Source organism: Glycine max, chromosome 7 (assembly GCF_000004515.6).
Source record: "Glycine max cultivar Williams 82 chromosome 7, Glycine_max_v4.0, whole genome shotgun sequence".
Lineage (NCBI taxonomy): Eukaryota > Viridiplantae > Streptophyta > Magnoliopsida > Fabales > Fabaceae > Glycine > Glycine max.
The window spans coordinates 17,981,213-17,998,011 of record NC_038243.2 but is presented as its reverse complement, the minus strand read 5'-3'; the positions used below and the strand labels follow the sequence as shown (position 1 = coordinate 17,998,011).

The window sequence follows — 16,799 nt, the reverse complement described above, 5'->3', positions numbered from 1 at the left end:
TATATTCCTTGAAATTCTTTTAACTTGTAGATTCTTATTTGATATAATTCTTAAAATTAAGTTATTTGGTTTGATTTTTTAAATTATAAAATACTATTTTAATCTTTGAAATTAAATGATAATTATTTTGGTCCTTTATGAAAAATTAAAATGATTTCACCTGACTCAAAAAATTAGAGAAACTTGTCGATATCCGTAAAATTTAAAATTGTAGTACCACATTTGGCGGATATGCGAGATTTTTGTTTTTTGCAAACATGGGACTAAGACGTCCCAAGAGAAAGGAATTGATTAAAAAGACTCGTGAAAACAAGGTTCCATAAACATACTTGATTAAAAAAAACAAAAACGTGTCTATTGGGTTATGAAGAAAAGATGCAACAAAATCAAAGATTTTTATGTTCCCGGGATTTTGACAAGTTATACTTTGTGGAACATTTATCACTTGATTTGTTTCTCTATAGGTCACTTGATTTGTTTCTCTATATATATGGTTTCACTCATAAACACCACCATTAGTTATATATTCTATCCGATTTTAATTGCAATATTTTTTTCAAAAATTTATTTATCTTTGTTTATAAGTTTATTTCTTAATTTTTAAATATATTAATTATTTTTTTATATTTTACTTAATTATTATTTTTCTAAATGTTAATAAAATATAATTAAACGAATAAAAAAATAATTCTAAAATGATAATCCACATAATTTATAAATTTGATATGATTAATTAAATTAATTATATTTTTTAAACAATGTGAATTAATTGAAATAGGGAGTAGTTGTTTATTGCTTCTATTGTATTAATGGATGCATGAGTACAACAACCATCCTTCACAAGAGCAAAATCGTTGACAAAATCCAACTTGACTAACATGTCTATGAAGTTTGAACCCTCTATTCCAAGCTATATGAACCTAAGAAGCATAGATGCGGTACTTCAGTGACATGTCCCGCGTCGGACGCGCACCAGATATGCATACGGGTACGACTCCAATGCGACGCAATGTCCGTTGCTTCTGTCGTCACCAGACACGGTTGGACAGCAAGACGTGTGTGATTGGACGCAGCCCAACAAGCCTCAGCTATTTTTTATTTGTTTAAAAAATGCTTACCAAATACGAAAACGGTTCTTCTTCATCTTCTCCTTGTCGTTTCCCGCAAGCGAACCAAGCGCCTTCATTGTTGCACGTCGTCGCCTCCATTTACCCGCGCAGGTAGGCCCTTGTTTGTTTTCTCATCTGCTCCCTATTTCTTTTTTGGTTTTTCTCGCTGCCGTTTCTAGTTTCTTCATAATGAACAAGCATTATTCTCGCTGTCGTGTTATTGTTTTTTGGTTTTTCTCGTTGTCGTGTTATTGTCATTACTATGAATACAACAATATAGGTATGACAGACCTTATTTATTGAAAGCAGGTATGGCCGTATGGCAGGCCTTATTTTTTTTATTTTTCTCGATGTCGTGTTATTTCCTTTTTGAAAGGTAACTAATCATAGTACAAGTTTAAAAGGTTTTTTTATTCATTTTTCTCGCTGTCGTGTTATTGTCTATATTGCCTTTTTTATTCATTGTACTTGGGTCAAGATACCATACTTGAAGGGCAACCTTTAATGACTAATGTTTTACACTTTTACTACTCTTTTAAGTATTTAATTTTTAAAAGGTTTTTTTATTCATTTTTTTCTGAAAGCTTTTTATTTGTATTAGTAAAAAACAAGGTGATTTCTCTTCTAATACCAAACATTCCTTAATTTGGTGTCATTTGGTTGATAAGCTCGTAGTTCTTGCATAGTTTTTTGGTTTAGAATTTAAATTACTGCCTACCTCTAATCATATCATGTTTTGAATAAAATTAAACTACAACATGATCAGTAAGACACGAACAACATTGATTAGAAATTACTTTTTGTTGTTTGTTTTTTACTTAGAAATTGGTTACATTGATTTTTAATTTTTTTTTAAATTGTTGTAGAGATGAGTGCTTCTAGTCCTAGTCAAGCTAAAGAACAAGATAATGATACCAAACTTTTATGGACCTATGTTACAAAGATAAAAAGTGTAGGTGGTGGTGGAAATTATGAGATAAAATGCAATATTTATGATTTTACCTTTAATGGGTCTTACACTAGAGTGAGGGCACACTTGTTGAAGATGACTGAAAAGGGAGTTAGAGTTTGTCAAAAGGTAACAATTGTCAAACTTATAGATTTGAAGAAGATAGACAATAAGGCTACATTGAGGGTGGAGAAGTCAAAAACAAAATATGTGTCATTGCCTCCGGTTTCTACTCAACACCAAATGGATACAAACACTCTTGGTGTTGATCCAAAAAAGAGAAAGACATCAACTGTAGAAAATGCCTTTAATTTGCAAGCTAGAGAGACATTTGATCATGAAATTGCTAGGATGTTTTACTCTTCGGGGCTACCTTTTCATTTAGCAAGAAATCCTCATTACAGGAAAGCGTTTGCCTATGCTACCAACAATCAAATCAATGGTTACCAATCTCCAGGTTATAATAAATTAAGGGCAACATTACTTCAAAATGAGAGGAAACATGAGGAGAACTTATTACAACCAATTAAAAATGCATGGAGCCAGAAGGGTGTGAGCATTGTTAGTGATGGATGGAGTGACCCGCAAAGAAGATCTCTTATTAATTTCATGGCTGTCACGGAGAGTGGACCTATGTTTTTAAAGGTCATCGATTGTTCAAATGAGATCAAAGACAAAGATTTCATTGCCAAACATATGAGGGAGGTAATTATGGAGGTTGGGCACTCAAATGTTGTGCAAATAGTGACAGATAATGCAGTCGTTTGTAAAGCAGCAGGTTTAATAATTGAGGCTGAGTTTCCTTCCATCTATTGGACTCCATGTGTTGTCCATACATTAAATCTTGCTTTGAAGAACATATGTGCAGCCAAGAATACAGAAAAAAAAATGTTGTTTATGAAGAATGTTCTTGCATCACCCAAATTGCGGATGATGCAATGTTTGTGAAAAACTTTGTCATGAGTCACTCTATGAGACTATCAATTTTCAATTCATTCAATTCATTGAAATTGCTATCCATTGCTCCAACAAGATTTGTCTCCACTATTATAATGCTCAAAAGATTCAAGCAATTGAAGAAAGGACTCCAAGAGATGGTCATTAGTGACCAATGGTCTTCTTATAAGGAAGATGATGTTGCAAAGGCTAAATTTGTGAAAGATACTTTGTTGGATGATAAATGGTCTTCTTATATTCTTTCTTTCACTAGCCCTGTCTATAATGTTCTTAGAAGAATTGATACGGAAGCTTCATCTCTCCATCTAGTATATGAGATGTGGGATTCAATGATTGAAAAGGTGAAGAATGCCATGTATCAATATGAGAGAAAGGAGGAGAGTGAAGGATCAACCTTTTATGAGGTAGTGCACTCCATATTAATTGACCGTTGGACTAAGAGTAACACTCCACTCCATTGTTTAGCTTATTCCTTAAATCCTAGGTAATTAACTCTATACTTTTTTACTTACATTTTTGTTAGAATTACATAAATTTTAATCATGTATATATTTATTTTTAGTTGTAAACATTATAGTCATGAATGGATAAGTGAAGATTCTAATCGAGTTCTTCCACATCAAGACATGGAACTCACTCGTGAAAGATTAAAATGCTTCAAGAGGTTCTTTCTTGATGTGGATGTAAGGAGGAAAATGAATATTGAGTTTGCCAACTTCTCGGATGGAAGAGAAGGTTTTGATGATCTTGATTCTTTAAATGATAGATGTCAAATGGATCCAAAAGCTTGGTGGCTAGTTCATGGCATTAATGCTCCAATACTTCAAAAGGTTGCCCTTAAGCTACTTGCGCAACCTTGTTTGTCTTCATGTTGTGAAAGGAATTAGAGTACATATTCATTTATCCATTCTTTAAAGAGAAACAAGATGACACCACATAGAGATGAAGATTTAGTATTTGTTCATAGCAACCTACGACTTCTCTCAAGGAATACTCCACAATATCATCAAGAGGAAACTAAAATGTGGGATGTAGCTGGAGATGATTTTGGATCACTTGATGATTGCGGTGTTCTTGAAATTGCTAGTTTGTCTTTAAATGAACCAGAGTTAGAGGGTGTCTTTTTCAATGATGATTGCTAGTTTGTGGAATTCTTGAAGACTTGAAGTTGCTAATTCATCATCTTGCTTTATAATTTTTTTTGTAAAGAAACAAAGCATACAAATTGTATAATGAGGTCTCTTAGTATTTTTTGTGACTCATTATCATAGGATAAGTTCTTTTGAGATGATGATGAATATATAAATCTTGATTTTCAATTTAGATCTTTTATGCATATCGCTCATATTTAATTTTATGTAATTTTATTTTATTTAATTATATATATATATAGCTGTGCCCGTGTCCTATATTTTGGACATTACAGGTGTCCACGTGTCGGTGTCGGTGCTTCATAGATCTGAACACCCAATAGAATAACCCATAATTCTACATGAGTTATAGAGTATACCCCAATCTTGAACGAGAAAGCTATCACCATTCCCTGGGTTTTGCTTTGAGCATCAATAGATTTGTTGGTACACCTAGCAAAATTTTAAAAATATCCATTATACCCTTGTGTTACAAGTAGCGCTTTTCTTTTTCATTTTTCGTCTGAGCTTGTTTTTATTTTTTCTTCACCATCGTTCGTTTTGTGAGAGGTTATCTGCGAGCGTTTGTCATTCATTCTTGTGTCCTCTTTGGTTGAACTACATTGTTTATGATGGTTCGTCGATAAGTGGCGATTGTGGCGGTAACTGGTTTGGTCATTAATGGCAGAGGTAAGGTAGTCATTTGTGTTTTTTTTTTGTATAATACTTACGGATTGATAATCTGTAAGTTAAATTAAATTTACGGATTAATAATCTGTAAATTTAATATAACTTACAAATTGAGAATCTATATGATTCTTACGGATTAGTAATCTGTAAGAAGCATACAAATTAGCAATCTGTATGTTTCTTACTGATTGGTAATCTGTACGAAGTTTACGGATTGTCAATTTGTATCCTTCTTACGGATTAGTAATTCGTAAGAAACATACAGATGGTTAATCCATATGCTTCTTATGGATTTGTAATACATAATTTTGTTTTTAATTTATATGTTATTTTTTAAATTTATTTAATTGTTTAATTAGAAAAAATTAGAATTGATAATTAAAATTTTTTAAATAGATATAGTTAAAATATTCATTTGATAGTTATAGTTTGTATAGTAAGAAAGTGATATTTAGGGTTAAAAAATTTATACAGAATTTTTTTTTCGTTTTTAATTTAATTTAATGCATTATATTAATGTATTAAAAAATGAAAAAATTATATGATAGTATAATTATGGTGTGGTTAGGGGTTTTTTTTGTTTGTAATTGAAATTTTTGAATGTTTTGTTAAGATGGATGAAGATCAGTGGATGTATGATAGTGTAATGCCTGAAGAAGTTTATATGAATGACCAAAATGAAGACAAATGTGGTGTGAATGAAAAACATGTTAATTTTTTCTGATGTGTTCAATATTTTTCAGGTATTAATATAATTTATTGTTATTAAAGTAATTAAATGAATGTTCGTTCAAGGCTGTTAACTTGTTGACAAGTGTATCAATTCGTTTTAAGTAGTAAAAGACTCAGAAGTCTGAGTGCTGAATCCATAGAGACTTTAGTTGTACTTGAAGTGATGCAAACTCAATTATTAAGCAATTGAAAGAAATAAAAGATATAGGGAATTGTAAGTGTGAAAATTGGAGTAAAAGAAAAAGAAAAGGATAACAAGAAAATAATCAGTTATTGAAATGCGATAAGATGAATTCATGATATGATAATGTTGAGGTCTAACATGTCAAAACTACTTGTAATGCAATGTTAACGATTTTCTCTATCTAACGAAATCCCTATTTCCACCCACACCTACTAAAATACTCTATCTTTGGTTTCTCGCACGACAAACCTAATTTATTTATTTTTTTCTCCCACATTTATTTGCAAAGGTAAAAATAATAAATCACATTAAGATTAGAGATGCATAAATTGGGCAAAACAAATATCAATCTATTTCTAGCAATGAATTTATTTAGATACACTTTCCTAGTTCTTTAGAAAATAATCATTTTTCAATGCATTACTCTCTAACCATTATATGGATGATTAGACCATAATAAATAGAAAAGCACATAGAAGAGTAATAGAAATAGAATTTCATTAAATAGATAATAGACAAAGTTACATTACAAGAGTTGGTCTATCTGGCTCCCAACAAAGGAGTTTTAGCCTCTCATAGTCATGAGAGGATTTACACTTCAAGGGCTAACGTGGATGGAAGAAGGGGCTAGATGACTAGAAGAAAGAAAGGGGGGGAATGCCTAAGAAAGAGGGTTTCCCCTATTAGAAGTGTTCAGGCTTTGGATTTATTCATTAGAGAGCTCTTAGACTCGGTGTATCTTTTCCTTCTGCTTCCTCCTCCTTTTATAGGCTCAAGGTAGCTTACTTTTCACGCTAACTTCGCGTTGAACATGCAATCCTGGTCTTAGCAACAATGGCGGTTTAATCACACGCTTAGCACGGTGTTCATGGTAAGCGCGACCTTGAGCTTTCTCATTGGCCTTCTTCACGCTAAGCGTGAGCTGGTCACTAAGCGAGTATGGGCACTGGGCCAGTTTCTCGCGCTAAACGAGCTATCCAATTCTTCCAACTTTTCTTCAAGGATTTTTCTTCCAATTTTTGCATCAATTTCCCTCTATAGCACTTGAAATCTTCTTCTTTTGACTTCTGCTAATAAAAAATTGCAAAGATGTTAATTTATTCATTATTTCATTAAAACAGTAGTAAAGTGTAATCATGTTGCCCAGGTCCATGTTCATCTGTGACACCAGCCCGTAGATGAGTCGAGCCTGGTCCACATTCAAGTCGAAGGTGTGAAAGGTCGGAGCGAGGTTGAAGTAGCTCAGGACGTTCCATCGACCCCATCGGCATTTAGAATGAACTGACCGTTCGGTGTGCAGAGCTTGGCCATGATGGCCTGGTGGCCCAGATAAGTGTGCATGTACTAGGAGTAGGTGGGGTACTCATTCCCCTTTGGGATGATGACGGGGGTCTCCAGAAAGTCATTCAAGGTCTAAGCATCAAATTGAATGACTTTCCCCCAAACCCGGCAGTGCTTGGGCGCACCGTCCTCTAGGTTATAGGCATTTGTGTAGAATTCTCACACTAGAGCAATGTCGATCCTCTTCTCTTGTAGACACGTGAGCCAGTGGTGCCACTGTCTCCTTTGGAGCTCCCAGTAAAACTCATCGTACATGATGGAGGTGAGCTCCACATTCCTTTGCGACAAGATGTTTATCTGAGCTCTAAGTGAGCATAACCGAAGAGATGGAAACCATATCCAAGCGATTTGAAGAGCTTGATGTTTGTAGCAAAGTTACTTTGAAGAGTAAACTTCAGGAAATTTCTTACCCTGATCTAGACTCTATGTGTGTTCTTGTAGAAAAGGTGAAAACAAAAAGTGCTTAGAAGAAACCAATGACCAAACAACAAAGATCAACAAAGCGTGATCTATCTTACTAAGAGTATGTTGATGCATTACATTCTGTGCAGAATAGTAATTCTTCAGTCAAACATAGTGCATCATCATCTGAGCAACCAATTCAAAGAAAGAACATGTCGATGTTGGATCAATTTCATCCATGCATTCATGATTTCATTGTAAACATTATCGATGTCAAAGCTGATGGTAACTGTGGATATCGTGCAATTGTTGTCTTATTAGGTATGAGTGAAGATTCATGGTCATTGGTATGCAACTATTTGCATAAAGAACTTACAAAATGGTCTAATGAGTATATCAACCTGATTGGTGGCATAAACACATTTGAGGAATTAAAGTAGTCCCTACTTGTTGATGGATTATCCATGGTATATAACTTAAATGGTACGTTTTGTTCGATTTAATTTGCTTTAAATAAATTCAATTTATTGACTGTTACATGTAGGTTAATATGGACAAGTAGATGAATATAACCAACATGGGATATGTCATTGTATCAAAGTATAATGTGATCTTTGTTTCTCTTTCACTACAATAAAACATGACATTTTTTCCTCTTAGAAGTCAACCACCAACAGATTCGTCTGTGCATCGCGTCATATGTATTGGTCATGTGCATGACAATCATTTTATTTAGTTAAATGCATGATCACCATGTTTGTGTAATTTTTGTAAAAAAAATATGTTGTGATATTTTGAACATGTATATCCTTAATAATTTATAAATAAATTTTTTTATTATTTTTTGAATAACTTTTTTATTATTTTAATATATTCATAAATGCATATAGAATTTTTTTCCAAATATATAGAGTACACAACACTAATTCTAGTAAAGTTAAACTAATGACCAAACTATAGCTACAATTTTGATTTTTTTTTCTAACAAATCATTACTTCATTTTTCAACAAATTACTATGACAATAACTTTAAATTTTTTTACTGATGAAATTTTTTTAACTTTATACTTCGAAACACTATTTATATAAATATTTAATACTATGACTGTAATAATATATATATGACTATATCAATAGTCGAATATATATATATATATATATATATATATATATATATATATATATTGAAATTTACAAATTAACATTTTCTTGTTAAACTAACTAAATTATCAAATATATACTAATAAATTTATAAAACACTTTTTAAAATATCAAATATAAGAAATTGTAATTTACTAATAATTTTTAAAAATAATTAAATCACAATAATATATATACAGTTGTTTTAAAATAAACAAATTACTTAAGTTCTTAATAAAAATGAACTTTAAAAAATAAATATAATTAATGAATTAAAATTACACAAAAAATTACAACAATATTTATTTATTACAAAAAAAACATTTAAACAAAAATGTTAATTTATTTAAAATTTTAAAATAATTATAAAATAATTTTTTTATCTCAAATTGATAAAATAAATTAAAATAAATATACAGCTTGATAATCCGTATAACAATCCGTATGTCTTAGACAGATCCTTAATCCCCCAAACCGTGCCTTCGCATAGAATCCGACAAAGAAGAGCGACAAGGGCACTTACGATGGTGATGGACAACGACAAGACGACTACAGTGACAATCACTGGTGGCGCGACGACAGCACGAACGATGGAGGCGGCGGTGCAACGAAGAACAAACTCAAGCATAGGAAGGAGAGAGGCACGGGTGCGGGAGAAAAAGAAAAAAGAAAAACGCTTTTAAAAAATAGGTGAATGACATTTTTGTCACTTCACCTAATTTGCTGGGTGTACCAGCAGCTGGGCTGGTGCCCAAAGCACAACCCCATTCCCCGAGAGTGATCTCTAAGGACATCTACACTAATTTAACCAATTTATTAAATTTGAGTATGATTTATGTAGAAAAAAACAACTGGTTTATATTAAAAATGGTTATCGTTTAATAATATTAAAGACTAAAGTAATTATTATTTAATAATTTTAGAAATAGTTTTTTGTAAATTTAAATATTTTTTTATGAATTTTATACCTTTTTAAGCTATTGAATATAAAAAAATAGAGAACTTATTTGTACGCTTATTTGAAAAAAAAATAGAAGACAAATGAAGTATTTTTGCACCAAATAGAATTTATATGAAAATATATGTAATATAATTTTTTATGGATTTTCAACAAAATTAAAGGAAATAATCGCATTTTACCAAAATCATAGAAAAATTTTGGATTTTTATTTTCAAGAAATCACAAAATTTATATAAAATAAACTGCATGAAATATTCACAAGCAAAACACATTGGTTTTGAGTCATATTGTATAAATTTTCCTATACAAAAAGAGAACATAAAACTCTTAGAAAAAATGAGTTTGAAGAATGAAAAAAACTATATTAAGAAAAATTAATTAGTTAATACAATATTTAATATATAAAAAATATTATTAATTCTCACTGTTAGCCATAACATATGATGTTATAAAAAAAGTATCTATAAAAATAAATAACTAAAAACAACTTCAATAAAATGGTTATATTTTTACTAGATCACATGTATCTTTTATTAGAACAAATCCGGTTTGAGCTAAGTAGAATCACGAGGGGTGGATCCACTTGAGACACAATGGGGGCAATTACCCACACAAAATTTTAAAACCCTCTTAATGTAATATACAAGTGTAATGGTAAATTGTTCTTGTAATATGGAATTCAATATAAAAAATTAATTTATAATAAAAGTACTACCGTCATGACATAATATTTTTGGATCAGTCATTGGATCACTGTGAACAACAAAGTTATTTAACTCAGTTGTATACCAAGATTCAAATATTACATGCTGGAGATGCTGGACATACCAGTGATACCACAATATGCAAAAGGACCAAGGATCCCCTAGGTAGGTCATCAATGAGTGATGAGTTTTTGAAATGTTTATGAAAAAGGAAAATCTTTTAACAAGAGAAAAAAGAATGAGGTTACAAAATGAGGAAAATGAGAATATAGGAAATGAGGCAACTCCAAAAAGTTGAAGGAGAGCTAAGAGTCCCTTATAGGTGATCAAAGGGACCGTCACCCAAACACCCATGGGAAAAAACAACCTTCTTCATGCGGAAGAATAAATTTTTCATAAGGGAGGACAAACTCATTCTTCCGTAAGAAAAGAATGTTTTAAGGGAACTCTCTCGACAATAGAAGGTAGTTCCACCACTTTTGACTGATGGAAGTAAGAGGTTATAGTGAGAGGGACATCTCTCTTGGCTAGAGCTCAATCAATCAAAGATAATGGTAAAAATATCATAACGTTTATATTGTGTTTGATTTAATTACACTTGGGTGCATTTGAGATGAAAGATTCAAAAATTAGTATGGGTCTCATACTTCTACAATCTATTTTAATTCAAATATTTCACATTTTTTTATCTCATTTCACTTTCACACATCTTTCATCCCTTTAAACCAAACAGACCTTTAATAAAAAGATAAGACAAATCACACAGATGTAGAAACAAACTAGAGATTTTAATGATGTGCATGCCTATGCATTTGATTGAATGATGTGTATGCTATGCAATTTATGATTAAATGATGTGTATGTCTATGCAATTTATGCTTGTTTGTTTCCAATATAAAGTTGATGATGAGTCGTGAGCATAGATGCTAGGCAAATAATGTGAGGTGAACCTACACATTAGATTAGAATGTGTGCATGATGTAAGCTACCCAAAATGGGTATGCAAGATGTTAGCCTCAGAGAAGTGATGTATGTCTTAGTTGTGAAAATAAATGAAAGGTTAAACATGTTCTCATCCCATGTGATAGGAAAGTGAGACCCTAGTGAAAAATCAAAGAGTAAGAATGATGTTTAGGTGCCTTAGTGCACTAATGTGTGCATGATGTAAGCTACCCAAAATGGGTATGCAAGATGTTAGCCTCAAAGAAGTGATGTATGTCTTAGTTGGGCAAATAAATGAAAGGTTAAACATGTTCTCATCCCATGTCATAGGAAAGTGAGACCCTAGTGAAAAATCAAAGAGTAAGAATGATGTTTAGGTGCCTTAGTGCACTAATGGTATTAGATTTGGCATAGGAGCTCAATTCTAAGTGCATAAGTAAAGCTTAAGGTATGATTCAACAGTCAACAATGTTGATGTGATGGGATAATTTGTGAGTATGAGTATCACAAAAAGAACAGAGAAATCATGAAAGTTAAGAAGAGAATCTCTAGAATAAAGGTGCTCATGGGGAAGTTTGAAGCATGAAGTTGCTTGCAAGGAAGAATACTTTTGTAATTTGTACCTCCAATATATGAGAGCTAGTTTATGTTTCATGTACCTTGCTTATGTTTTGTAAGGCACATAAGTGTCAATAGCTTTGTATAAGTTTTATTCAAGTTATGTATCTTTAGATTTTAGTTTTCACATAGTTAATTGTGATTTTGTCATATGTTAAGTTTTCATAATTTAGTAATATAAGAAGACAAAATATAATATCCTCTAGGGTATTATGAATTGCATGTGACCCCTCTTAGTTAAGTGTAAGATTATTAATGACTTAATGACGTTACAACAAGGGAATAAAAGTAATGTCAAATAATAAAGGAATATCAAACACAATTTGTATAAAACATATGAGGTACAAGTATAATTTATTCTTTAACAAAATGTGTCGTATGTAATTTTTGTTTCCATCAATTTAAGATAAAAAAGATACAATTTCTTTATAAAGAATAAAGATTACATTTGATGCATTTTCATAGATGAAAAATTAAAATGAGACGATTTATTTTTTTAAGAACTAAAAATGAACATTATCTTATATATAAAGACTAAAAATATAATCTTATATTTTATATTTGCTTAATAAGTTTGTAATTTTTTTATACGGAAAATTATTTTTCTTTTGTAGTAAAAAATAGTTTAAAACAATGATATCACTCCTTCCCCTCTTTTCCCTTCCTTTGAAGCAAACACACCTAGACTCAGGTTTTGCTGCAATGCTGAATACGACCCTCACCAGCAGGCACCATTAGCTTGATTATTGTTGTTGATTGGCAAGAAAATAATGTGTAGTTGAATACATAAAAAGTAATCTATGATTCCGGTGGCTATTCATCTAGTCACTATTACAGTAGGCAATGCTGCAATGGCCAATACGACCCTCATCAGCAGACACCATTTGCTTGATCATTGTTAATGATTGGCAAGAAAATAATGTATAGTTGAGTACATAAAAGGTATTCTATGATTCTGGTGACTACTCATTTAATCTCTACACTAGGAAGTGCACTGATCAAACAGTGAAAATCTTCCTAACCTTCTTCATGTTCCTACGACAAACAGGGCAAGTACCAGCTGCCTCGGCTATCCTGCATAGATAAGGTTGAACATACATCATCACCACACAAGAATAAGCATTAGCTAATGCATTGAGATGCATGCCACTGAAGATGTCATCTGTAGAATAAAGATCAACATACATAGACTTGCAAAGTGAACCAGCACGTTTTTTTAATTTTGCAAGTCTAAAATAATCTCAAATACATGGAAACCAAAGTCTTAAGAAATTATACTTGTTCAATCTTTCTTCTGAAATGGGAATTCTTGGACATGTGCTACTTGTTTTATAGTAGTGAAATACTATAAGAAAAATTGGGGGTAAATAACTAAAGTCCCCAACTCACCAAGAGGTATACTATTAAAGCTATTTGTAAACAAAATTGGTTTAGGAATTTAGCAGTGTTAGTTGTTAATTGTTATAACAATGAATTACCTAGTTCCACAAGCAAAGCAAGCCACACAGTGTCCACATGGAAGGAAGAAGCAGTCCCTCGGAGCATCAAAGCAAATAGCACAAAGATGCCGTGTGTTATTACTGGTTTCACCATCAACTAAAGTCTTCCCATCAATGGGGCCTCCTGGAAGAAAGCCAAGATCCTTCTCATCTTGTGGCAAGGACTCATACGATGAACCCCAACTTGAAAGATCATCATCTTTGTGAGGAAGCAAAGGGGCTCTCTGACGTTCTGTTCCCTCAGATCTAACTCCTGCTCTATCTTCATGAGCACACTGAAGCTTGTTCAAGAAGTTGAAGGCCCCAAACACAAGCAAAGTCAATCCACCTGTAGGAACATGTAGCATAAATAGTAACATATAAAGTCATTTGAGATTGATACAGTTAGTAAAAGGCTGACTAAGTGAGGAGTTTACCAATTCCAAAAATATAGGTCACCCATCTTGGTCCATAGGACAGTTTGACATACCACTCATTGGATGCATTCTGAACCAAAGAAAAGTCGCATAAATAAGTAATAAAAGCAAAGGGACTGAAATATATTCATATCCTCAGTTGAGAATATAATGCATTCATAAGGGCATAGGGAATTTGATTTTTCTTGGGAGAGGGAAAAGGCACAGGATTTTTAAGCTTCCGACTTCAGTTATAAACTAAAATGCAATGCTAGGTTGCAGCATTAATAATTTTATGTCCCATTTATGATTTTTATTTTGTAAGGATGACCATTTCTTTGAAGCAAGTACATGATAATAATCTTGCCTGTTGTGGACCAGGAGTAACTAAGACAGCTGCACTTCCATCAGAAAACAAAAGATTCAAACTGCATGGACCATTGGCAAGATCACATTTGTAGAAAGCATTCGTTGTATTATGCAAGGAGGCCCTTATACTGAGGTTTAATGCTACCTACTCAACAAGAAGAAATCAAGGAAAGTAACAGCAGTTGATCAGTTAATAAATAACTACAATGCTTAATAACATTTAAGCCCATTGAAACATTAATAAGGATTACAGAAATACCTCCACATCCTCATCCAAATTGCCCAATGCCACATAATAGCTCGACGACCAGAATATGTCCTGTGTGATCATACCAGTTCCTATAAAGAAACAAAGCAACATCAGTATAGGATTGACATAAATACAGATATTGTTTTTGGTTTGTCTTACCATGGATCACATTCCATGACAGAGTTGTATTAGGTTCTGTTGGGTCCTCCAGCCACCGTGTGAGGCTCACGTCCCCTGTAAGTAAGGCCATCAGAGTAACATGTTCACTCAATAATGTATATGCTTGAGTTTCATGATAACTAAAACCAGGGATATTAAGAGCTGTGGCAGGTCATGTGCAAGTTGTGTCTACTTCTTATAAAAGCATAAATTACAGCCAAAAAGAAACTTAATAAATACTATTAAGGAAAAAGAGCCAAAACAAATTTTAGTGCATCACACTTGGCAAAATTAGATGGCGAAACCAAAGGAGTTTCTTATTTTTACTTTTCCTACTAGGTTAAATTACTAGATAATGGTTATTTTCATACTATATATATAACTTAAATTCACAAAATTTGAGAGGAGAAACCACTGAAATCTCATACCTTCGGCGATTATAAGGAAAACAGAAGAGCTCTTAGAGCTCACGTGATACGAAATATTTATTGAAGACCCACAATTCAGATAATATTTCCATTCCTGTGGAAGACATAACAAAAGAGTAGTATCAGTTTCTTTTGCAATATCTGAATTTAAAAGTGTATTACCAGAATTTCTCTTAACTTAAAACTCAAAAAACAAAGGAGAAAAACACACATACTTGCCTTGTATGAGCCAGAGGGAAGAGAAACATTAATACTTTCTCCCCAAGTGGTAACAACATCAAGTGGGGGATACCGATATGTCCCATAAAGAATGGGTCCTGGGCCAGGGTTTGCCTTTAAGTTTTCTACCTAATCCAAAAAAATCCATTTTACAAAAGACACTCACTGACTACAAATCCAAACACAGATAAGTATAATAGCAACGATTACTAACTGACCTTCACAGATTGAACGAACACGGGACTAGGTTGGAAAACAATTGAAGATTTTGGACCCAGCACGATGGTCATGGACCCATAAACCCCCAGTATCATAGTCATCGACACTGTAGATTAGATTGCAATGTGAGTTTCTGAAATCATAATTCTAATAAAACAAAATGAAAAATTATACACAATCAAACAACGGTCTCCCCAACATGCAGCAGTAGTTTCAAGTAGTACATAGATAAAAATATTATTTTTTTATATATTGTAAGGATCCCACAAAATTATTTTTATAAATGCGATAAGTGATGAAAATATAAAACTTTTTTTTTAAAAAAGAATAAAAGAGAAAAGAGAAAATTAGAATAAAAAAATATTATTACTCAATTTAGAAATAAGGTCTTACTATTAGAAAATTAAAAAAAAATGAAAAAAAACTTAAATGTAATTTATTGTATATTTTATTATTATTTTCTAATTATAATTAGAGTTTTATCTTAATTTAAACTAAAAATCAGCATACCTTGTCCAAGTAAAATTCCAATTTTAATTAGAAAATACCATTAAAAAGAACTCTTAACAATAAGTCATAATTTAATCAATAAAAAAATAAAATTACACCGTGAATGCTTAAAAATCACGTTAATGATAACAGAGTGTTACTGTTAGTAACGATTTTGAACAATTCTTTTCTACTTGTAATTCCTTGCTTATGCTACACTTCTTAGAGCACGATTTTCAATCTGTAATTTGGTGCTTGAAAGTGTAATAAACTAAATCAAGCGCAATTGAGTGTCTAATGATTCAAATTCTATAATAATTAACAACTAAAGATTGAAGGTTGTCCCTTACCGAAGAACCACAAGCTGAAGACGACGACGAAGCAGGAGCAGGTATTGTCCCTAACAATGGCGAAGGAGCCATCGACAATACTCCAGCCGCCTCTTCCGGAGCGGAGGGGAGTCTGAGAGCTCCCGGACGGAGTTTCCTCCAACCGGGCGGTGGAGGGAGGAAGAATCGCGGCGGTGGAGTGGGGCTCGGCCATTGAAGAGAGAGAAACAAGTGTGACTGTGTGAGGAGTGAATTAAGAATTAAAGAAGAAGGTTCATATTTCAGTTAAGTGAAGCGAGACATGATATTCAATGCAACAACTAGTCAACTACGAGTCTTTTCTCTTGTTGTTCGCGGGAATGGTAGTTAGGGAAATGATGGTGGTTGCAAAGCGCGCGCGCGAGTGCTTCACACTTATTTTTTCAACGTGAGACAAGATGTCATCAAAAGTAAATTATTGTTTTGCTAAAATAAATTGAATTGAACACGTGTGATGATGCATTAGAGGGATATTTTATCATCAACAGTGAATTATGAAAACAATTAGTTAGAAGATTACTGTTTATTTTATAAGCATCTCCTTT

General features: G+C 32.5%; 1 protein-coding gene across 1 annotated transcript; it reads right to left on the bottom strand.

Annotated features, from left to right (window-relative positions):
- Positions 1 to 12,634: 12,634 nt before the first annotated feature.
- On the bottom strand, positions 12,635 to 16,551 carry LOC100777141 (E3 ubiquitin-protein ligase APD2). The gene is made up of 10 exons (XM_006583593.4): positions 16,237 to 16,551; positions 15,397 to 15,503; positions 15,179 to 15,307; positions 14,960 to 15,053; positions 14,532 to 14,606; positions 14,382 to 14,461; positions 14,121 to 14,267; positions 13,775 to 13,844; positions 13,338 to 13,686; positions 12,635 to 12,933 (listed from the first exon to the last, which is right to left on the bottom strand). Exons 1-10 carry the CDS (start codon positions 16,427 to 16,429, stop codon positions 12,858 to 12,860), a joined length of 1,320 nt encoding a protein of 439 aa, XP_006583656.1. The 5' UTR covers positions 16,430 to 16,551; the 3' UTR covers positions 12,635 to 12,857.
- Between the last annotated feature and the right edge of the window lie 248 nt (positions 16,552 to 16,799).

Bases quoted from the DNA above. Each gene is read 5' to 3' on its own strand.
- LOC100777141 (XM_006583593.4), bottom strand. From the start codon at position 16,429: ATGGCCGAGCCCCACTCCACCGCCGCGATTCTTCCTCCCTCCACCGCC. The intron at 14,268-14,381 runs GTATTTCTGTAA...CTTGTTGAGTAG, and splicing joins ATTTGGATGAGGATGTGGAG to GTAGCATTAAACCTCAGTAT. The intron at 13,845-14,120 runs GCAAGATTATTA...TCTTTGGTTCAG, and splicing joins TTACTCCTGGTCCACAACAG to AATGCATCCAATGAGTGGTA.